Source organism: Mastacembelus armatus, chromosome 22 (genome assembly GCF_900324485.2).
Source record: "Mastacembelus armatus chromosome 22, fMasArm1.2, whole genome shotgun sequence".
Taxonomy (NCBI): Eukaryota; Metazoa; Chordata; class Actinopteri; order Synbranchiformes; family Mastacembelidae; genus Mastacembelus; species Mastacembelus armatus.
The window spans coordinates 11804580-11828981 of record NC_046654.1 but is presented as its reverse complement, the minus strand read 5'-3'; the positions used below and the strand labels follow the sequence as shown (position 1 = coordinate 11828981).

The window sequence follows — 24402 nt, the reverse complement described above, 5'->3', positions numbered from 1 at the left end:
CTAGTTATACAGGCTTCCTCGCTGTGGTGAGGGATTATGTCTGTGTATCTGGCTTCAAAGGTTGCTGCAGGTAGAAATAAAACAGAAGCTGACATTACACATTTCTGTGCTAATTTAAAGTTTTGTGTAAAAAGCAAGCTATAAAAGCTCAGGGACATCACTAAAACCAGTCAGTATTTATGTATTTATGAAGAGAGAGAGTACCTATGTAAGTCTGTTCTCCCAGACTTTCTGTAGAGGAAACTGGAAAAGGCAATAATCCACTGCCATGAGGGCACAACTGGTGATAATCTTCTGGAAGATAAGAAATTACTTTATTAATGAAATGAATGCAAAAGCGGTAAAAAAAAAAAAAAAAAAGTCATTAACTGTGAATACAGCTCATCAGCCTCCTGTTGTACCTCTTTCTGGGACAGGACAGGCATGGATCTCGCAGTTGTCCCCCCAGCCTGCCCCCACCGTGCAGCAGCACTCCTGCTTGGTGGTGTTGCGAGATAAGACATTGTTGCAGAAATTGGCATCGTTCAAGTTATAGTAGCACACCTTCCTCTCCTCAGCCGAGGGGACACGTTTTGGGTCATTAACAGCTGTTGATGTACAGAGAAAGGATGTCTTTAGGGTAGGGAGGTCAGAGGTCATGGTTAGCTTCAGAAAAGCACTTGTGGAGGTGACATTTGGCACTTGCGAACAGCAAATGCTCACTGACAGCACTGCTTGAACTCAAAAATCCCTGCGAAGGTGGGATATTCCAGTACATACGGCATATCCTCCAGTTCAGTAGTGCACACTTACACATCAAGTGAACTCTAATGCCTCCATCAGGTAGTGTATTGCCCCACCCGCCACTGCTGAGCCTGCTCATTTGTCCAAAGGCATCGGCTCAGGCATTTCAGCCTTAAGCTGCTGGCTTAGCCAAAAGGAAACACTGGCATGTGAGTCAACACACCATTCATTCTCACATGATTGATTAACACACGTCAAAAGCAAACAGCAGAATGTGGCAAAAAGGTACACAAAGGCATAGCTGGGGTTTAGTGCCCAGGCAGAAGAAAACACATCCCCGCTCAGGATGCACTGCTTTATAATGTAGATACACCCAATTTCTGTACACATGTGATGGTATTTCCATGACTCAAAGGCTTGTTCTGTCATTCTGAAATTGCAATAAATTGCATATCCACAACCTTTTCATTTAGGATCATTAGAACAAAAGTGAACAATGTGTCTTTAGTGCTAATTGCCAACAGCTACACCTTATCCTTGTTTGTCTTGGTGGGGAAATGGGTTTGCAGTAACTAGGGCCTCAGGGCATTTGCTTGGCTCTATTGGAGGAATTACTTCATGATTTGTCTGAGGGATTAGGTTAATACAAATTTTTGTAGGCAGCCCACCCAACCATAACCCTAGCCTATAAAACAAATGGAAACAGCCAGGTCAAAAGATACTCTAAGAGACATTGTGTCCACCTCGTCACCCTGGTTGTTTGGATAATGAGAGACAGCTCATTAAATCAGGGAAAACTCCGTCTCCCAACGATGGGACGGAGAGTTAAGTCCAGTGAGTCACTGTGAGCGCTAGTCCTGCTTTATTACCCAGGGGGCTGCACTGGTTGGCGATGGGATCAAATTCCTCATTGTCGTTGGGGCAGATGCACAGGAAGCTGCCATCGACGTTCTCACACAGGGCCACCCCGCACAGCGCCAAGCTCATCTCGCACTCATTCTCGTCTGAGAAAGACAGGAGAGATGGGCGTGAGGTTAGTAAAGGATCGAGCACGTACGCACAGGCATGTGCTCAGCAAGGTCGAGGCAAGGTCATACAATGACAGACACAAAACAACCGTCTGTATTGTTACTGAATTAGTATCTAGTAAAAGAAAAGTAAATTACATATACAGTATATAGATAGGTTTTTTATTAAAGGGTCTATTTTTTTACCATATAAACTCTGAATTTGTGCAATCAATCATTTTCTAGAGAGGTGACACTTTTCCCCAGTGGTTTTTCCCAGTATGATTTTGAAACAAATGTCTACATTTTTCTAAATGCGTTTACTCCATTTTTCTAAATTTAATTGTAGATTAAAACACTTTAAGTACTCTTGTACAGAGGAATAAACTATATCAAGCTGACACAACACTTGTTGGTAGGATTTGATGACAATAAGAAACTAGAAACTATCACTAGTCTTATTGTTTCGTTTATCCCATGTGAATATTTATTGGACAGCAGTTACGCACCAACACATCTTGTCATATCTCCAGGTGGGTTGGTGTAGCCTTGGTAGCACTGGCAGTGGAAGGACCCATCTGTGTTTTCGCAGAGACCGTGGTTCCCACAGATGGTTTCATTGACGCACTCATCAATATCTGCGAGGCCAGAGCACACAGAAAGGTGAGCACAACGTTAATATTTACTCTGTCAATCTGCACAACAGACTTTCAAACTGCCTCTGTAAACACGGCTCCTGCTTTTCCAAAATAAACTACCACTCATAGGGTGCAATAACAACAGAAATCACTGCTATCATAACATGTCAGATGCAGCGTACAGACTAGACAATTCATTAAGAGGGATTTCAAACTCTGGTGTTTGTTAATTCAGAGACTTGCTTCGAATTGACTGTGTTTTTGAGCGCAATTTTTCTTCGGTTGAGTTAATGGGGTGAGAAGTGACACTGGGATGTTGGCAACATGTATGAGATGGAGGAGTTCACGGCATACAGCCAGCATTCTGCATTCAGCCTTTAAAAGCAGCTGGAGGGAAATGGCTGAGAGTTCAGACTTGTTATGAAGGAGTTTTTGACAGCGGCCTGGCAAGAATTACTTTCCATTGTAGTCAATGAAACAGCTTAAACCTATTTTAATGTGCCTGACATCAGCTGTAGATGCCCTTAAAAAACCAAAATGGTATTATAAAAAGATTCTGATAATTTTCGGAGACTTGGTTTTATGCCCAAAATGGTACTTAGTAATCAAATCCAACAGGCATCAGGTCATAGTAGTTGATTGTTTGTTAGTTTAATAAAGCCAGGAGGAAGAATGCTGCTAGCTGTCAGTGTATGTGGAGAGAGAGACAAACATGGATATTGAAGCTGTTAACACTGGACCATGTAACTGGACTGCTGATTCTCTATCGCTCGTTGTTTAAAAGCCACATTTGTTAGCAATTTCTTACATACATGACTTAGTATTTCTTGGCATTTCGAGCACAGCACAGAGGCCAAAGACAGATACAGCTCGAGGGCAAGTCTGATTGTAATTGTTTAAAAAAAAACAACTGGAGACTTTAATGATCACACATCAGTCCTGTGAATTTGTTCTCGGGTCAGTTTGACTATCCACTGGTCAGATTGTACTGTATTTTGATAAGGCACAGAGGAGTCTGGTGACATAATCACCATTTATCAGTGTCTCGGGTAGACTTGTATTTTAGTGATCATCGATTTGTTCTAATGACCATACAAAATGCCTTACTCATCTATTCCAGTCTTGTTCTGTCGAACGTCTTTTGAAGATAAATTTCTGAGAACGATCCTCATCTTTTCCTTTTCAGTTTAGAACTAACAAAAAACAAAGTCAGTAAAGGCATTTTGGCCATGAATACCATCTCTGCAGTTCAGTACCTCTACTTTTAATGTAAGTCTGTAAGATGGAAACAATTTGACAGGCAGGCCTGTAACTGAAAACAACACTGATGAAATTAGAGGGCATGCCACTATGCCTGTTTTATCAGAAGCACAATTTGATATTTTGCTGATTTTCATTTTCATAGAAATTCCTGCTTGACTATTGTATTCAAAGTTTCCATGACTAATACAAGTAGCACCTCCACTGAAGAGAAATATAGACAATGAAATCATAACAACTTCAATATGTCCACTAGATTTCAATCATTTTCACTCTACAGTCCTGCATGTGTAAAAACATATTTTAAATACATTTGTTCAGTTAAGACAAAAACTCAAGTCATGCTGATTTATTGACTTTTTGACTTGTCGCTCACATGTTGTCGGAACCAGCTTTATTTAACCTCAGAGAACTCATAAAAACTGTATCCAGTGACGAAAAGACCAGAGGAACCACAACCCATCTGATTTGAACAGACTGCCTGTATTCCTCTCCAACACAGACAAGTGCTTTCTCAGGCTTGCTGGGGGACTAGTCCTCTGTCAGTGTTCCTATCCTGACTTGGCCATTTTTCTAACATGCCTCTGGGGTCAGACACAGGGGCTCCCACAAGCTAATAAAACTGTAGAGACAAAATTGTCTTTGTCATTTGTAAAACCTTTCACAGGCAGCACTGAAAAGAAGCAAAATTGCTAGAATACACTTGTGGGCTCAAATGACTGCAAGATGACAGGAGGGAGAATGGATGGACACATAGGCCTACTGAAAACTGCCAACCCACTGGATTTGCATTTTGCAGCTGAGGACTGAGATGCCAAACTAGTGGAGAGGTTAGACTGTAATTTAACTGCATGTAATTGAAAAATACATTTTTGAGAAAGATATTCCCACCGCTTAATCGAGAATATTCTGAGAGTAAGGTGAAAAGTATTAGATATCAGAATTTGAGGAACATTTCCTCAAGTGTGAAGTGCTTAAGTGGAGTTAGGAATGTTGGAATGACATCGGCTGCCAGCTGGGAGGTCTGGAGAGGAAGGCGTTGAAAGTTTGCCACTAATACATGAAATAATCAGGCAGCTTTTCATTCATGTGTAACATGGAACAAAATATGCTGCAAACCACATGTTGTAATAAGATGCAATCAAAGTATCATCCCAGGGAGGAATGAGAGCATAGAGTCCAAAACAATTTTATTGGCCTTTATTTTTCAGTGACTCTGAATCTGGTGGTGTTTGATTGGCAGCCTTACTTGACTGGTCATTTAGATCCAAGCAGAGACTTGCTAATTACAGCACTAATGATTTGTGGGGAAAAATGAATAATGCAAAATGAGATAACTTCACCAAGACCTAGAAAGTTAGGTCAGGACACATGCAGTGTGTTGTAAAAATGACTGGAGGGAAGAAGAGAGGTTGGGTAGAGGATGAGGAGTTCAGCTGAGATGGGAGGATATGAGGTAAAGGGATGACCCAAGCCTGAACGGCCCCCCTGACCGAGTAGGACCTGTTTCCTGGATCTGGTGATGCTGTGATTGAGGGGGTAGATGTGGGTTAAGTGTGGGTTTCTGTGCCACGTCTTACTGTGAAGCACATGGTAGCATGCAGCAATAATATAGAAATCAGTGACTGTTGGCTCATCCTGCACAGCTCACACATCTCTGGGCAACCCCTTGTCTGATTGGACCCACACGCTGTTTCTTGTAAAACACGTGCGACCGGGCAAAAATGAGGTGGGGTATTTATTTTCAGTTCATATTTGTGCTTTTTCTCTGACATTCTAACTACAGTCGCACTTGGGTTAACTACAGTGGAGGTTAAACTGTCATATTGTGTTTGTGTTTCTGAGACAAAAAAAACATAATCTTACATCTGTACAACAGCATGAGCAATCACACACACATGGTAAAGTCTTTAGATTTCTATACGTTCCCAGAGGAGGGTGGCAATCAAGAGGGTGACCGCAGACAATTTCCGCACATGGGCAAGTCTTATTAAAGACAAGGCATATAGCGTTTGGGAATTTATGAGCATGCTGGTGAATTAAAGCTAAAAACGAAGATCTGGGAATGCACACATCTACACACACACACACGTACAGTATGCACAGTGAACAGAGTCCTGGCAGGGTTGAGTGCAGCCCCCAGAATACAGTTGCGGCTGACGTGCTGTTGCGGAAAATACCCTGTTTTTCCCTTTTGTATCATGGCCTCTAAATCTAAATGAGAGCTGTGAGTGGAGCCAAAGACAACCGCTGCCCCTTCGAAGGCCGGTGAGTAAAAATAAAACAACGCCCCTCACAGAAATGGCAAATTACAGCGTCTGGCCTCTTCTTAAATATTTGATGATTTTTACAAGCAGACAAAAATGCCCTGGAGTAATTGAGTTCCCTCCCTGCACTTTTATTGGGGTGATGGCAGCATCTCACATAACTTCCCATCATGAGTCAAAACAAGCCACTATTGTGTGTAGTGCTGGTCTTCTGAGGGTAAGAGGGCTTGGTTTTCAATCTGGGGCTGTGAGTCAATGCTGAGCTGTATAAGTGTTTGTTGTGGGGTCTAGTGAAAACATTAGCAATCGGAGAAAGATGGTCAGACATGGGAACGCCTATTGGGAGCCACTTAAACTGGGAGATTTGTGGCACCATAGGGGACAACAAGAAACTTTTTCAATGAGATCCCACCCCAAGGTCCCGTTCTGCTCTACAGAGCATGTCAGGTGAGAAAAAGTGTAACTAATGGCATATGGCAGTGAAGGTCCTTGGTCCCTAACACCAAGAATGTATATTTGAATCACACACAACACAGTTCTGCACCTATACTGTATGAGCTGCTTAGCAGTGTGTTGACTCTGACACAAAAGGAGCAGACGTGAGCAGCTGATTTCAATCTGCCCTTATCACACTACAGGCTCCTGCACTCTTCAGCTGGTGCCAGACAGACAACATCAGAAAGTACAGTGAGGAGGCAGGCACACGTAGCTGGGGTCAGGGGGATGGACGGGGGTGGGGGCCCAATCTGTCACTGATCAGTGCTGCAGCAGCATGTTCTCCCCCGATCGCCATCTGTTGACAGTCCAATAAAAACTCAAGGTCATGAGAATATGTGAAGCCACACCATACTCCGAGTGCATCTCCACAACCATTACAGTCTCTGGTTCTCTTTCCCTAACGCAAACACACAAGTGAGGATGCAAAAACCCACAGTTAACCACATACACACACAATCAGACTCACATACACACACACATCATCCCCAAACACCCACAGCTTCCATCTGCAGTCCAACACATCATTCCAATCTGATTCTCTCAGACTGCTTTCCGCTCTTTGCCTGTCACTCTCGGGTGACGGTTTGGATCATGTCTAAATATGAAGAAAATATTTGGCCCTTTATTTTTGTCTATCACAATCATCAAACTCGCCTTGTTTTTTTATGGTGCTATGAGAACAACAAAGAAAAGCAATACTGCACTACAAAAGAAAGAATGATAAATAGTTATGCAACAAACCGCATTCATATCTCAAGCCCAAGGTGTCTAACCCTGCCAGTAAACACATAAGGCTCCATGGATTCTGGAGGTCATGGAGATGTGTCTGTTGTTACTGGCCAGCTGAGGGGCCAGATGTAGCAAAAATGTAAATGCTCCCAGTAAAATCAGGTGACCAGGCTCCCCCACAGGGAGTACAATAAGGGAAGTGACCAGCTAAACTGGCCTGACAGTCCTATCCCCTCACAAACCTCAAAAGAAGAACAGCGGTGATCAGGTTGCACCATGTGTTACTGCCAGAGACACTCCATTAGCTCCGTCGTCAGGAGGATGAGACTATAATCAACTGCTGGCCTGACACACTGCCTCCAAAAACAATGTACTCCTCTTTCTAAAGTGCCCTGACTTTAGAGACCACTTCTCAACTCCCTGTGGTCTCTTATGAGGGAGGACCTGGATTACCTGAGAGCTTTTGATTCACATTAGCCCGTCTGCGTGCCAAACCACAGAAATGTCTTTTTAGAGAGAGAGAGAGAGAGTCATGAAGAGTACGTGGAGTGGTGAGTTGATCTTTAATTTCAGATGGATTTTCAGATGTTTCAAATGGTAAATGGATTGAACTAGGGTGCACGTTTGGTACAAAAATGGGTCGGCTCACTCACCACAGTCTGTGGCAGCCTCTCCCTCGAAGCCAGGCTGGCAGCCCATGAAGCACCGGTAGGAGCCGATGGTGTTCTCACAGTGCCAGGTACCACACACTGAGCTTCCAAACTCTTTGCACTCATTCTGGTCTGTGAAAAAAGAAAAAAGAGGAGAGACAGATGTTGGTTAGTAACTGACAAACAGAGGCACAAACGCAACCACATGTGCAATCAGACACTAACATGCACCCCCCCCACACACACACTCATATTCCCTCCACTGCTCCTCTGCTTCCAGTGTAATAGCTGTACACCAGGAGTCGGCCAGGAGGCCTGTGGTGTAGCTGTCCTCAGTAAACGCAGCAGGCAACAGGAGTGGCCAAGAACAATATTATCACAGCAACCAAAGAACTTGTGAAGGAGCTAAAGGGAGAAGTTCCAGAGGGAGAAACACCTCCTGCTCACAATGGGGTCATTCATTCTCCCCTCAAGGGAGAGGGTGTTCAGGGCTCCAGCCACGTAATCCAGGGACCCATCAGTTCTGAGACCACGGAGGGAAACCTCACACTGCGCCACGTACACTTACGCCTAAATGTAGCATGATGAGGAGTCAACAGTCACAGTGACGTACACAACTAGACATCATGAGGGAGTTTTATCTGTCTTACCTTCACAGTCAGCCGTATCCACATTGAACCTGAACCCGGCCTCACACAAGCACAGGAAAGAGCCATCAGTGTTGAGACACTGGCCCCGGATGCACACGTTGTCTTTGCTGCACTCATCCACATCTAAGACAGAGAGAGGGGGAAAGGAAAAGTAGAACAAGTAAGAAACTATACAGTACTGTGCAGACATTTTAGGCGCTTTAGATATTTTAGATTATAATTATTACATAACACCATGTGATTCGCATTTTCTATCTGGAAATGAAAGTAAAGCTGAGTGGTCCAGGGGTCCACACAGAACTATCTCTTTGAGTCTTTGGACTCTTAAATCCTTCTGTAGCACTGAATATCCATTATGAAACTTAGATTGAAGCATGAAAATCTTTTCGTTCCAAAAGTGAACCTGAAAGATCTGTTCATGTCATTTAGATTATCGCAGTGCTCTGTGTATCTGGCTTTCAGATTCCTCTCTGATCTTCTTAATTATTACCATCCAGTAAGACCTCTTAGGTCTGCTCAACACTTGTTATTGGTTGTCCCAAAGATGTGGAAAAAAAATGCAAAGGCAACCGTGCCTTGGCCAAGAAATATTATTTAATGAGCGTTATTAATAAACAATGACAGTGACAAGAGAGATAACTGGAGAAAGGGTGGGTCAATATTTGTTACATATCGATTATCACTAAATATCTCCACAGAGTATATACTGTACTCTGTCTTTGTTAAGTCCACGGGGAACACTGCTTTTAATCAAGCACTTGTCTCAACACAAGATGCATTGGTCATTTAGAGCACTTAACGGTATACTGGCAAACAGGAAACACGGCAGCTCAGAGAACATTTCCCTCTGACACTTAAAATTAAAAATGAATGCTACATGCTTGATTAGCTGGCGATTGCTGGATAATTGCAGCATTACAACATAACATGTAAGCTACTTGGAACTGGAGTAAAAAGAGAAAGGTAGAGAAGCGGGGGAAATTCATGAATGCCTGTCTTCCTTGTCCAGCCTTTGATAATCAGATGAATCTTTCGGAGACGACAAGGTAAACACCCATTTTCAAAGATACGGAGAAAAAGAAAACAATTCTCCAGACTATAAGTAAACACATAAATATGCTGTGACGGCACAGCTTTGGAGTTCATTCAAAGACTTCAAAGTCTGTATTGAAAGACACAGCAAGGATATGGCAAAATCTGTTGATTAGGATAAAGTTAGATGTGTTTCAGTCTGCTGTCAGTCCTTGATTATGTATAGTCTGTTGTTGCTGAAAGACCGGTCCGGTCAAGGCCAAGCATCATTTTGGCCTCACCTGACTAAATCCATCTTTCATTCCCATAAACTCACATACACTCATGCTCCCTTCACCTCCCCCTGCAGACTCATGTCAGAGGGGTCTGGCTTTCTTTGTGTCAGCACTGTACACACAACTGCAAGAAAATACACGACAACTGCTGATTTATAGGATAATTAGAACCCTGTATTTGTTGTGGAGGGCAGCCAAAGTACCTGATGCAGGCTGGGCAGTTTGTTCAGAGTCTGTGGATGTTATCAAAGGTGCTCCAAGGCCAAAGTCTCAGTGGAAGGACTGACCCAGAGAGCCAAACCTACCTGCTTCATATTACGACAAGACAGACATCCCATCGTTTACTTAACTTCACCTCTTCCTTGCAATACACACCAGAAATAACACTGATCCAATTCTGACTTCCTCGCCAAAATTATTTCATGTATTTTGACAGTAAATGCACCAGTTTGTTGAAAAGAAACTGGTACCCTAGCTGATGATCAGGCTACATTTTTTCCCAGTGCTAAGACCAGTGGGTCACTGGGTGTGGCTGGAATAACAATAAACTGATGTCCAAACTGAGAGCGGGTAAACTGAGACAGTTGATGAGGCTATGGCCCATTACACAGAAAGGCTGGACTGAGAACCCATGCCAGGGGTCTCAGGCCTGGCCTGATCACCAAGGATAGCATGATGAGGACCTAGTCAGTCAGCCTGCCTGAAGGGAAAGAGAAAACATGTACAAGCTAACAAGCTTCCTGCAAAATGGTCTGCGCTTAAAAAAAAAGGCATTATTACATTATTCTATAACTCTTTCCAATTTTGACTCTGCCTCACCCAATTACACAAAGCCCATAAAATCATCTGAAAAATGATTTGTCCTGACCATTACAGTTCATTGTGTAATGTATTACTGTACCTTGGCAGCCAGTCTTTTCATTGATGGTGGTATATCCATCAGGACAGAAGCATGAGTAGGATCCCTCAGTGTTTAGACAGTCTCCTTCTCCACAGAGCCCCACGATGGTTAAACACTCATTGATATCTTTCACACACAAGCACAAATATGCACATGCATGAGGTAAGCCACATGAAATGTTTAATATATATACATATACATATACATATACATATACATATACGTGTGTGTGTGTGTGTGTGTGTGTGTGTGTGTGTACCTCTGCAGGATGTTCCATCCACCAGCTCCAGACCAGTGGGGCAGTCACAGCTATAGGAACCAGCAGTGTTGATACACTGGCCTCCCACACATATACTGGTGTCCTCACATTCATTCACATCTGTACTGACACATACACATACGTCATCAGTATGACACATTCACACCAGCTGTAAATCACTGGGTCTCACCTCAAATTTGCCTGAATTTTACAATTTAGAAAAGCTTCCAGACCACAATGTCAGAAGAGTCATGCATCTGCATCAGCTAGTAATGACTTATTCTCACTATAGTAGGTCATACGGCATTGCAACTGATGACTGTGAAAGTGATTACATAGAGATCATAACTTTTAGTGACCACAGTGAACCACCCACTGTACTTTACCTTCACATGAGAGCCCATCGGGTGTCACTGTGAAGCCTGGGTCACAGGCCATGCAGGAAAAGGAGCCCTCTGTGTTGGTGCAGACACCCGTGGGGCACGCACCTCGGGTCTGACACTCATCGATGTCTGAGAGACAGGTGATGTAGAAAAGGTTAGCTATAGGTTATCACCTTAAAGAAAGGGACCCCTAAAGAGTCATTTTTTTGATAGTCCACTGTCTTATCTGTTAAAATGCTTAATAGTTGAGTGTTCATTAGATACAGTAAGAAAGGCTCTCCTTATTAGATCGCACTGACAGTGTTATTAAAAAGAGTGGAAAGATAAGTATGCAGGACAGTCATCAAATCCAAAACAGCAAGCTATTACAGGTGGCGTATAATTACTGTATCTACAAACAGTCACTGGCTCGCAGTTATGTGATCAGTGGAAATTCCTTGAGCCAATAAAGATTGTGTTTCTAAGAGAGAAAATAGTGTGGGCCATTGTTAAGTGATTGAGACAGCTCAGTTATTGCCTTTAGGTGAACAGAGTGAGTTCAATAGGGCGAGCTCTCTGCAGTACATGGTGGGCAGGGGAGTGGTTGACTTCATTTCAAATTAAGCCCTTAATATTTTCCATGGCATCAGAGACAACCATTAAAATCCTATCAGATGCTGACTTGGACTTGGGCTTGTTTTGTAAAACTTTTTCCCAGCGCAGAGACACATATCAGTGGGGGATCTTCCTCACAGGCTAGATCCACACTTCCATTCAAAAACACAGCACGGTATATATGATTAACTGAGGCCACGTTTGAATCAATTTAAATAATCATTCCTTTTCTGCTTCTCATGAAGTCATGACAGATCTAACCTCCGTGGATTCATCAAAGCGTTTCACTGCATTGATCTCATAAATCATGTCATGACAAATTACAGAATATTGTGAAGATTTTTTGTAATCATGTTCTGGGTCTAATGCAGTCCTCTTTTACTATGATCTAGTTTACTGTTGGCCCAGTATTTGCTATAGTGACTACTTGAACTCTTCTAAACAAATAGGCAAATACAGAGGACGTTTTACCTTCACAGCTGTTGCCGTCTGCGGTCAGCTGCAGGCCGTCTGCACAGCTCCTGCAGGTGAAGGACCCTGGGGTGTTCAAGCACAGCTGTCCCAGGCACATGTTCGCCACCAAGCACTCATCCACATCTGGACACAAATACAAAGACACAGAGGAAAGAGCACAGATTAACATCTTTGGCTTTAAATAAATAAAGGCTGCCAGATGTAATCAATTAGATCAGTAATCATTGGAGTAAGGAATTTCAAATGTCGACACCATCTTTTGAGACGAGCTATCTACAGCACATTCGACTGACATCATCTTGCTCTATTTGAGGAATGATGTCTCACTGTGTTGAGCAAGGATTAAATGAACAGTGCCAAAGGTGGAGGGGTCCAAGATCAAGCTATGATGTGATGTCTAGAAGAAGTACTTTGGTATTGTTAGCTAAGACCTAGGGGCTTTCGGTCCAAGCTTTCACACCTTATGCTGTTTACCTACAATCTGATGGGACATTTTATCAACAGAGCTAGCACATGTAATCTTAACTGCAGACATACCAGGTCTGACATGGTTCAATAGAAAAGGAAGCTACACACCTGTTGCTCAAGACTACAAACATAACAAAGCACATTTCTTCACAAACCCAGCCGAAAACCTCACCATCACACTGCTGTCCATCCGCAGACACTCTGAAACCGGGCTGACAGATGATACATGTGAAGGAACCCGCTGTGTTCGTACATGTTCCCTGGGGGCATGTGTTGGGCAGTGCACATTCGTCAATATCTGGTGTGAAACAACACACTATTAGAGATTAACTGCAGGACTGGGATGTCTCTACAGTCAGAAAAAAATATATCCAAATTTATCAGAAATGCAAAAAAACCCAAAAAACTTCACTACCAGAGTTCAAACCTGAATTTGGTGCAATGAGAACCATTTATGCTAATGCTAAATGAACCTCATCATAACACCAAATTCAGCCTTAAACTAACCTTGACAGAGCTCCCCGCCAAATGATACTCTGTATCCTGTAGGGCAGTTCTCACAGGTGTAAGAGCCTTCCGAGTTTAGACAGATCCCGTTGGCACAGGTAGACAGGGACCGGCACTCATCAATATCTGGGTGAAACATACACACGAGCACAGACATGCTGTATATAATTTGGAGGGAATTTAGAGTTTTAATGGTGAGACTTTAGCAGAAAGACTTTAATAATACTAAAGATTTTTACTGAATGAGAAGAGCCCCTAGAGCTTGGACTTACCTTCACACCTCTGCCGGTCTTGAGACACTCTGTATCCAGTCTTACACCGGGTGCAGGTGTAGGATCCCTCTGTGTTGGCACAAACCCCACCATGACAAATGTCCTGGGCACACTCATCCACATCTAGACACAAAAAGAACAATTTCATCCCAAGTGGGCAGACAAATCATCACCGTCCACCTTTTTTTTTGTCAAAAACTGCAGTTCAATGTAGGCAGCAGATTTTATAGAGTACCTTCACATCTCAGTCCATCAGCAGATGGTCTAAACCCAGGCCTGCAGTTCTGGCAAGTGTAGGAACCTGCTGTGTTGATGCAAATTCCCGCAGGGCATGCATTACCAGTTGCGCACTCATTGACATCTAACAAAAAGAAATAATTTGCAAACATTATGCTGCTGCTGAGATAACTCCGCAAGCGAAGAAAAGTGTGATGTGATGAGTTAAACCCAAATAGCTCGGGATAATCCTTTGCAGACCTTCACAAGCTTTGCTGTCTGCGGTGACTTGGTAACCATGGTTACAGGTGCATTTGTGGGTGCCGTCCAGATTGACACAGCGGCCATGAAGGCAGACGCCCTGAAGCACACACTCATCCACATCTGGAGGGAAGATACAGGGGGGAAGAAAGGGGCCTCAGAAAATACAGACAAATGTCTTTGTAGCCTTTTTATATAGCCACAGTGCTGAGGCGAGGCTTCTGAAGTAGCACTGAACTATTCACAGACCTGTTACTTTGTAATGGAAAATTAAGTCTGACTGATCTTTTGACTGAAAGTTACCTTGGCAAACGTTGTCCAGTGAGATTTCATAGCCTTGGAAACAGTTGCACCTATAGGAACCCTCAGTGTTGACACACCTTCCACGACCGCACACCGTTTGGTTCAAGCACTCATTTACATCTGAGGACAGAAGGGATCAGGGAAGGACACATGCAGAATATGGGAATATGATTTTTGTAATTATCATGCCATTATTAAACTGAATGAATAACAGGCCTGTCCACACATATGACAAGAAAACACGTTATCTCATTTGTTTTGGAGTTTGTTTTCTGAAAATTCTGTGGTCAACCCAACTCAGTGGAAGTCAGTTGAATTCCATTTGTGTTAATCACAGCATTTTACCAATTTTCTTCATGGCTATTTCGATCTCCAGTGGAAACTGAAAACTAAACAACCGCTGCAAGGAAAGAAATTTTAAATGTTGTAAACATCACAAAGTTTACTTTCATTGTTCCATGGTTAAGGCAAAAAACTAAGTAACAGAGACATCCAAACCTGGAAAAAGGACTACTTTTATAACTGCTAGTTACCCTGTATACAAAATAAGAGATGTATAAAGATATTACAACAGTAAAAGTAGAAACAAACAGCATAATTAGCGTACAAAATAACTGCAAACAGCAGTCATTAAATTACATCAGACCCACAGACCCAAATCTCATTCATGAAGGCCTACTATTTATTGCAGTAGCTGTCTTTTCCATTTCATGAGTCAGAACAGTTGACCCAGGAATAATAGTAGTGGAAAACCTCATGCAGAAATAATGTTTTATAGTGGAATTTACCAAGTGTTAACAACATGAAGTTTTTAGGTTTCATGAAGGTGAGAGTAGGAGAAGGAGACACTAAACAAGGGTGAGAAGGAAAGACGGGAGGAGGGGGGTATTTGTCCGTGAAGGTAGTAGAGAAAGGACGTTACTGAGAGGTGACAGAGGTTCTGAAACAGAGAGCTCAGTGAAAACACAGCGAAAGAGTCACAGACTGGGTTTTGTTTGGGTAGTCATAGTCACTGCCAGAAGTCTGTCAGTGTGGCCCTAAAGCTTTGTTTCTGCAATCATCTCTCAGGCCACAGTGATAAGCTCTGACAAGGGAATGAAGCTGTTTTCTCTATCACACCAGCAATTAGGCTTATCCACGATTTGGCCAATTGGGCCCAAACTACTGAGCTACTGTCAATTGACCGAAGCAAATAGTGGAAACTTAAGTCTCATGTTGCCTTTTTGATGTGACTCCCACAGCGCCAGACGTATACTGTAGGACTGTTAAGGCTGCCTGGGTGGATGTTCAGAGTAAAAATATTTACCTCCAGTGTTATCCCTCATTTACAGGGTTCCTCTAAGTTACTATTTATACACCACAGATTTACACTGAAAGAAATAATATTAGTGCACTGACAATCAGAAAAGTAGCTGAAGTGGTGTTTTCTTTGGAAGCAAGGAAATCATGAGACTTAAAACAATGGCATCAGTCGTCAGACTCACTGAGAAATCATTTATAAAGTGCCCCAAAGTACTAGTAAAACTTATTTCCATATTTTCCATCCTAATCCCGTCTTTTTCTTTTTACGGTTCTGGAATCCTCCCTCCAGGATTTTTAGGTTTCCAAGCATCCTAGAGGGGTGCAAAGCCATAAAGCTGCGAAGTGGTAAGTAACACCAGTCAGGCTGTTATGTAACAGGGACACAGGCTGGGAGCTGCTAGCGTGTTAGCTTAAACACACGCCAAATCTAGTTTGTTGGCCATCTGTGGATTCAAATCTTATAATCTGCAGTAAGAGTTTTCCACTGGACCCCAGCAATACTGCGTGATATTGAGAGAATTTGTTTGTGTGTCGGGACTTCTTTTCGGTGGGGGAATGACCCTTTGACCTTCTCATACATCTCCTGTGACTGCTCAGTCCTATCACCTAGCCGAGCAGTGCTAATAAAGCCTCACTGGCCTCGACTGGGCCCAACAGCACAGTGGCCAGAGCGCTCCAACAATAACATGCTGTTTGTTCAAGGCTGTGGCCAAGAGAAAATATTTGGACTCTCCCAAATTGAAGTATTATAAACAATCTTTTTACAGGGGCTAGTGATATCGAAAGATTAGCAATAACATGGTGAATGTGTTTAAATAATATTGGGGATATGTGGAGGCTGCTGGATGGACGAGCGGATATATCGTACATGGAAACAGTGGTTCATCACTGTGGTTCTGGGATGTCACGTGTGCCCAGCAGTGGTCCACACAGGCCATAAAACATCATCATTACACATCTGACTGACACATCAACATTAAAGTTTAAGGCTACTTTCATTTATTTTATATTACAGTGCACATCAGCAGCCGTAGTCCCTTTTTAGCAGAAGGGTGCAATTCAGTGAAATAGCTCGTGCTTTTAGGTCAACTGTACTGCATCACAGGCTGTCAACAGGTCTTTAGCAGCACGGCTCATTGCCATGTCGCCTTGGTTATTTTTGGTGATGCCAATCAGGAGTAGCAGTTTATGTTACCTAACACAGGAAGCTTTTATAGTGTAAGAAGAAAACCCTGCTAAGAGTCTGGGTAGCAGTGGTGCTGGTCCTATGATGGGGTGTGGGTTTGCCTTACCCATACATCTTTCACCGACAGCCCTGAATCCTGGGCTGCAGACCTGGCACTCGAACGAACCGAGAGCGTTGACGCAGATCCCGTTGGGACAGGAGCTAGGATTTCTGCACTCATCTACGTCTGTTCAGGAAGAAGGTGGGACATGCAAATAATCATTTGGATGGAGGTCACAAATGGAAACACACACAAAAACATAATCACAGACTGAGCAAAGTTTTCTTTCTGGCTTTGACTATGGGAAAATACATGTATTTTGTTACAGGGCTACAGTTTAACTCATTGCAAACAAATAGGTCTGAGATTATCTTGGAATATGAACTTGACAATATGTTTGCATTGGTACTGATGTGTATGCATGTCACCTTCACATAGGCCTTTCCAAGATTTGGCATAGCCACTGTTGCATTCACAGGTATAAGATCCTTCTGTGTTGACACATTTGCCATTCTGGCACTTGTTGGGCATGCTGCACTCATTGATGTCTGCCAGTTTAGATGAAAACCAAGGAGAATGGAAAAGAAAGTAACTATTGTGTTCCACAGCATTAATTAGGGCAGGACGTTTTTTAAATGAACAGTGCTGACAGACAAGAAGTTGCGGTGTTCTAACAGAGATTTAGAGGGTCAACAGCAGCCTGTGGTGGCTTCATTCCACTAAAAACATTATATCTCTTACAGTCACCTGGACTGTGTCTCACCTTGGCAGAACTTCCTGTTCTGGGTGATCACCTGGCTGTAACCGCTGTGACAGTGACAGGTGTAGGAGCCGTAGCTGTTTATGCAGCTGCCTTTCCCTTCACACGGGTCCTCATCACACTCATCCACATCTGCAATGGGAGATGAAAAAGACAGTGAAGACAGAAAAGAAGAGTAAAAGGGGTCAAATGTAACATTACATTGCTGTTCCAAGAGTGCACGCCCTGACTTTGGAGCTCCTTTACTTTACAGGCTCTCCTCAGCGATGGGCCTGAGGCCAGCTGAGTGGAACAGAGGCTGCGTCCAAAGCTTCCACCATGGGGTAAGGGATCACAGCACCATGGCAGCTCTTTGGACGGCCTTTATGCTGTTGTCAGGCATCAAGGAACAAGTCAACATAAACAAACAGATCCTTTTCATTTTGGCTCACTCCAGTTCTCAAGGCTTCAGTGCCGTGTAATGTTTGGTGTTGAAGACTTGCTTGCACTGAGATGATGATAGACAGAGCCACTGGGGCCTCTGGTGTCAGCATGTGTGCGTGCTTGTATACCAGTGCTCCACCTTGAGTGCCCCACAGTTACCCCAGTCTTATTCCATCTCCCTCTCTCTACCGCTGTTGCTTTCCTTACCAATGCAGTTGGTCTGCAGTGCACTGAGCTTGAATCCTGGCTCACACTGGCAGGTGTAGCCGGTCTGAACAGGAACACATTTTCCACGGCCACATATGGCGGGGGTGGTGGCACACTTGTCAATACCTGAAGAACCACAGAGATGTCCACAGTCATTACTGAGCACAAACAAAGACGGTTTTGTGAGACACTGTAAAAAATAAACGGGAACCCGTCTTGCTGTTTTATAGGTGGAGTCTTGGATGAAAGGTTTTACAGTGCTGTAGTGTTCTAACAGGTGGTATAGAGAGCTTTTAAAGGGGTCTACGAGGAACAGGTCATCCACAGTATGAGCCTGACATAAGTGTTGTTTTTGTCTTTTTCCATCCAGATGCACTGTGGTAAAACTGTGTCTGGCTGAGAAGGAAAAAAAACTACAGTAGTATATATCTTTTTCTATAGGATTAAATTCATTTCACCTCCCTGCCCTACCTATCGCTCTTTCCCTCAGTATCTCTGTCACTCAAACACTCTTTCCACCCCATCTTTCCCTCTTCCTCCATTTGTAATAAATCTGGCCTCTGTACACTTAGGATAGGTTCCAAGAGTCACACTCTTTCTTGGTTTCTCACCCTCGCACCCTCTGTGCAGTGCGGCATCTTCAAGCCAAGTTGGCTTTGAGAGAAGGGGCCAAATAAAAGCATAATACAAGATCTCCCCAGCTTAACTTTGGGTAAGCCTGAAAAAATGCCTTATGAGATGTGCTGCTGTCTGCCAGCAGTTGACAGACAGCATAAAAAATGAAGAGTTGAACTCTTGTGCATAGTGCACCTTGTGATTTTAGATTCATATCCAGTATTTCAGAGAAGCCCCAGTGTAAAAGAATGTGTTTTACCTGTGGCTGAGCCCGTTTGGGTTGTCTCCTTTGAATCTGGCCTCAGGTTGTAGACGGACAGGTCTGGAGAAGTCTCTGTGAAGAGGGTTCCAGGTAGTGGGTGAGAGCGAACAGAAAAAACCACCAACACTGTCTCAGTAAAATTATCATTCTCCACAACCACCCACACCGCTTGCTTTCCCAACCACTAGTGCCTTAGCTGTCACTCACTGGGCAGCTGCATAAAAAAATGACCTACTCTTTTCTCCAGGCTAAAAACAGTACAATGACCAAAATAAATCAAGTAGTCCCATTAAATATAGTCAACCTTGAGAGTTGAGTCAATGTTTTCGCTGGAATGAGGGCAGTGCAGAGAAGAACTGAGACAGCCACAGTCGTGGAGGGGTGAGCAACATATCTCATAGTCTGTGTCTGACTGTAGCTACTACTGGCCCTTAAGCTTACAGATGCCATTAAATACAATTTTTAGACACATGTTGAGGATGAACAAGTAGCGTGCTATGATATGTATGAGTAAAGCCAAAAAATAAATATACCTGGATATTTCACTGGCGAGTCTGTCACAACAGCTGGCTAGAAAACAAGCAAATACTACATGTCAAAAAAAAAAAAAAAATTTATGTTACATTTTCTCATCATATTTAGTAATAATTAGATGTGTGTATCTCCTAAAATGTGGTCTCAATAAGTTATATAATCAAAACAAACCCTCCAGTTGAGATAGCTAAAGCATATCATTCTAAGATAAACACTTCAAAACCATGTGCCAAGAGGTTGACAGGGAGGGGGAACTTACCGGGCTCAGAATTTCCACATCTGTCATGAGACAGAAAGAAGAGGAAAAGTTTATCAGTAGCAAAAGCTGACATTTTGTTCGTACTAACAAGTACCACTACTGACTACAAACAACATACACAGAAACCCATGTTCTCGTCAGGCGCTTGACGCACATCTTTGGAGGTCTTCATTTCTAATCAAACAAAGCTTACGCCACATTTATCCTCTAAGCCAGAAAGAGAAAGCTGTATTTAAAATGTTGTGCAGACTACTGGCTAAGGAAAAGTGCAAAAAGAAGCAAAGAAACAGATAGCTCTGATAATGAAGACCAAAATCCCTAAATATTTACAGAACTGTCTCCTCGTATAAATCAAAATGTTTATGACTTTGCCAGTGAAATATCTCACAAGCATTAACCGAAAAAGATGCGTTTACAGAAAATCCTGAGGACTGTATGGACAGTGTGGATTACTAGAGAGCGTTGCTGTGACGCTACCAGGGGTTTCACTTTGATGGATGGTGAACATAAAGAATACGTTCAATGTTGGATCAAGCATTTATTTATAGAGCTCAAAACATCCTGTTGATGTTTGGATTATTACAAAAAAAAAAAAAAAAAAAAAAGCTAATCCATTAGCATCCTGGAGAAAAAAAATCCTATTGTGCAATCACTCAGCTGCCCTGCATTGTTTATGCCATGGGCCGTGGTAAAAATATTCAAGTGGTTAAGTGAATATCGTGTTTAGATAAGTTCTAGGCCTACGTGCAGAACGTTCAGCAGCAACAGTTCTCTCTTTACCATTGAGAGTAAACATTTTACATTTAACATTTTATTCTCACCGTCTGGCAGCCTAGGTGGCTCTCTGTCTGGGTGAGAGGGATGGTCAGGCTGCTGTGGAATCAGAGTGTACTGGGGTATTTGTGGTGTCTGTGGGTAGCTGGGGATCTGTGGCCCACTGGGGAGCTGCAGTGTGGGATAAGAGGACGGAGGCTGAGGATAAGTGAGACTCTGTTCCTCCCATGAGACTCCTGTGCTCTGCAGGTCATCTTCATCCAGCTGTCTGAGAGAAATCTGCACATCAGAGCGGGAGTAGGTATATCCGTGGCCAGCTGGGCAGATCTCCTTGAAATGGTCTGCATGATAGAAAACACATCAGCAAACAATGAGCCATAGAAAACACAGCCTCTGTATGGGGCTTTTGGGCTCCTAATGCTAACATAAAATGCTGCCAGAGTATAATTGTAGCTCATATTTCTATCTGATGTTCACAGCAATACCATAAGCCATCCGTGTAATACTGTTATGTTGAACACGCTGTGCTTTTACTGTGTGCTGTGAATAAGGGGGTCGGGTTTCGGCTGTTGCTGCAGAACTAGCTATTTGGCGGGCCAGTGACAGCTGTCACAGAGGGCTAACCACGATGGGATTTAAGGCTGGGGGTAAACACACAGACACAGCCTTGCCAGTGGAGGAAAGACAGGATCACGTAATACTGACTGACCTTTGAACTCTTTGGTGTTGAGGTGCATGACTGAGAGGCTAATGGAGTATTGGCTTCTTAGATAAAGGGAGAGAAACTGCACCTCTTTGTGTCTGAGCCCAACAAACCTCAGCAATGGTGAATCCATTACCATTGAGAAGCACTGTGTCCCCTACCTGACCTGAGACAAGCAACTCTGTGCCAAACTAGTCTGGAATAGAGATACAAGTAATGACAGAAATGTGGTCACTGTAAATGCTTGTGTAAATGCAGGAAACACTGCTATGATAGGATACTGAATGATGAATTTAAAGTGGAGGTAAATGGGGCTGTATATGATCCACATCAGAAAAGTGAATATGGAATGAAAGTCAGGGGGCTCCTGTTACTGAATCACAAGTAATGGACCTGGCTGCTTTGTCCAGAGCATGGCTCTAACAGCTTGTCAGGCCATACAAAGGCCAGTGTCCGAAATAATCAGATGCTGTGTACTGTGTGAGTCTGTGTACTGTTGTCAGTCCTGGCTGAGCAACACCATGGAGTTCTGTGTCTGTGATATCTGATCTATGACAATCCCAATGAATCACTGGCCAGTACAGACTCTCCATAAACCAGCCTGTTTCTCTCAGACTTTGAAGATTAGATCGGTATGAAAAAAAAAAAAAAAAAAGATGACAACTACTTCCCATGTTTTACTTGGACAAACTATTTATTTCTGCTGTGAAGCTTTGCATGTCTATTAGTGGGGTTTCTCTCTGAGGGTTGGAGTGATAACACAAGACTGTCTCCTACTATTATGTTGCCTCCAAAATATGAAAACTGTTATGTTTTGGTCCTTTTCCACTCCAAACACATTGGGTTATTTTGAACTGCATTCCATGCCTGGCAGAGAGCACAATGGTGACTGTGTGGTAAATATCCTCTGCCTGTGCTTTCACTACCATTGGTAGCTCTTGCATAAGATTACATGTGACATTTCCTATCTGCAAAAGCGTTTAAAACAGCAATGTTTTTCAGCAAGTACAGTAAAATACAGATCTGGACAGTTAAGTTTGCAGATGGACAACAAGTCTCGAGGGGAAGTGAGACTCATGCAGAAGCAGTACTGGGTAATCTGGTGACTCTACCTGATTCCGGTAAAGGACAGCGATCACACCCGGGGCCCCAGGCCTTGCCCACTCGGCTGCAGCAGCAGATCTGCTTGGTGATGTGTTGAGCAAGTGGCAGAGAGCACGAGCCTGCTGACACTGAGCGGTAGCACAGCGACCTGTGGTCAGACACCGCCTTGTCCGCTGAGAAGTAAGTCGATATTTTCGTCAAACAAGCTGGTGCAGTACATACCTACAGTACATATAAACCTGTCACCTTAGACTGTGGAATATAAAAAGAAAATGAGCAATACTTACAGACACAATGACTCCTGGCAGCATCTAACATGTAGCCCGGCTTACATGTACACCTGTAGCTTCCTTTGGTGTTGAGACAGTCAGCATTCTTGCAGATCCCAGGCAACAGGCACTCATTGATATCTGTAAAATACACACCACCTCAGTCATAGTATGTACAGCATTCTGATTATGAAAATATAAGAAATGCTTTTGCCCTGGCAACACGTTTTTGAACTCCCTCTGAACTCCTCAACAAACCTTGGTACGATTTAGTGTGCTGCATTTAACACAGAGTATATCGAGATTTCATGCTTCAAGCAGCGATGACGTAAGACTTAAGAAATCATGTACATCATGAAAGGTGACAAGTTTTATCACACAGTCAAAACGATCAGCTGCTGGGATGTGATGAAACACAAAAACTTTAAGGTTACAAAATTGTATGAAAGCAAGGAGCAGTGATGATCTTTGTGAAATATGCAATAAGTTACACTGTGAAGAGAATATGCTGTATCCTGAAACACAATATATCCTTCTGACTACAAAATATTTCAATGCATGACAGTCATGCTGACACAGAGGAAATCAAGTGTGTTTCAAATTAGCGTCTTCCTCAGCATCTTTCCATGACAGCAGCCAATAAGGTCGCCGTCTATGTCAGTGAATGGAGGTTAAAGATGTTTTTTTCCCTCGGTCAGGCCTGAACTGTGTGCTGGAGTGATGTAGTGGCCAGTGGAGTTTGCTTATTGCTCCAACAGCTAGGGGGTTAGTCATGCGATCACACTGGAACCAGGCAGGTTTGTTGTTCTACCGTGTTAAACAACGAGTACATCATTAGGTCTTTTCCCATGGTTTGACAACTGGAACCCGACAGCCTGCCACCACAGATTTTCCCAGTTCTAATTAATCTGCTCTTGTTTTGTTGTTTTGCTTCCTGCTGGAAAAAGTGAGCTTATAAGGGATTGAGGCTGATAAATTCTGTGGACTGAAGCAAATCCAGGAAATGCCTCATTGTTCCTTTTGTTGAGCAGTTGTTTCTTCTTTTCCATCTCCGTTGTCCTTTATTTTTTATTGTTCTCTCTGCACTTCTCTATCTCTCTTCCCTATCTCTAAAGCTAAAGCTGCTCCTATACTGACAAATATCAGTCCTCTGTGTTATGACTGTGTAAACAAACCTGTGTCTTTGTTAACAAAAGCAACCTCTTTGAATGAGTAAGGATGAGTAATGTGCTGTGAAGGTGAAGCACAGCACAGGTGTCTCGCCTCATATTTAACCTCTAAAGAGCTATGAGCAACAATATTATGTGGTTGAGCTCAAACAGCATTCTATGTGGTCAGAGTTCAGGTCAGCATTGGGCTCAGACCTCATCACATGACGTCTTTAATCCATGGTTCGGTTGAGTCCCAGATTAGTGCTATTGTTACAGTCTGCTGGTGGGGTGACTGGGATTAAAACTGACTTCCATGGCAACCTGTCATGGTCAGCACTAAGCTCAACATCGATTTTGAATTTACGCTCGGGTGCTCTCGTCGACGAACAGTCCTTGTGGTAAGAACTCGCAATTACCCATCAACAGCTTGTATTATGATTGTCTAA

At 43.0% G+C, this 24402-nt stretch overlaps 1 protein-coding gene across 1 annotated transcript in view; it reads right to left on the bottom strand.

Annotated features, from left to right (window-relative positions):
• LOC113129783 (latent-transforming growth factor beta-binding protein 2) overlaps positions 1-24402 on the bottom strand; it is a 76273-nt gene that overhangs the window by 6954 nt on the left and 44917 nt on the right. Inside the window, exons 10-35 of the mRNA XM_026305896.2 lie at positions 22824-22946; positions 22545-22709; positions 20777-21070; positions 19956-19975; positions 19696-19732; positions 19160-19234; positions 18286-18411; positions 17659-17787; positions 17324-17443; positions 16962-17081; positions 14368-14487; positions 14065-14187; positions 13823-13948; positions 13588-13710; positions 13316-13441; positions 12981-13106; positions 12338-12463; positions 11276-11401; positions 10890-11009; positions 10631-10756; positions 8423-8545; positions 7776-7904; positions 2240-2368; positions 1593-1727; positions 402-587; positions 205-294 (exon numbers count right to left, since the gene is read on the bottom strand). Of these exons, the coding sequence (XP_026161681.1) occupies positions 205-294; positions 402-587; positions 1593-1727; positions 2240-2368; positions 7776-7904; positions 8423-8545; positions 10631-10756; positions 10890-11009; positions 11276-11401; positions 12338-12463; positions 12981-13106; positions 13316-13441; positions 13588-13710; positions 13823-13948; positions 14065-14187; positions 14368-14487; positions 16962-17081; positions 17324-17443; positions 17659-17787; positions 18286-18411; positions 19160-19234; positions 19696-19732; positions 19956-19975; positions 20777-21070; positions 22545-22709; positions 22824-22946 (3243 nt within the window). The remainder of the gene's footprint in view (positions 1-204; positions 295-401; positions 588-1592; positions 1728-2239; positions 2369-7775; positions 7905-8422; positions 8546-10630; positions 10757-10889; positions 11010-11275; positions 11402-12337; positions 12464-12980; positions 13107-13315; positions 13442-13587; positions 13711-13822; positions 13949-14064; positions 14188-14367; positions 14488-16961; positions 17082-17323; positions 17444-17658; positions 17788-18285; positions 18412-19159; positions 19235-19695; positions 19733-19955; positions 19976-20776; positions 21071-22544; positions 22710-22823; positions 22947-24402) is intronic.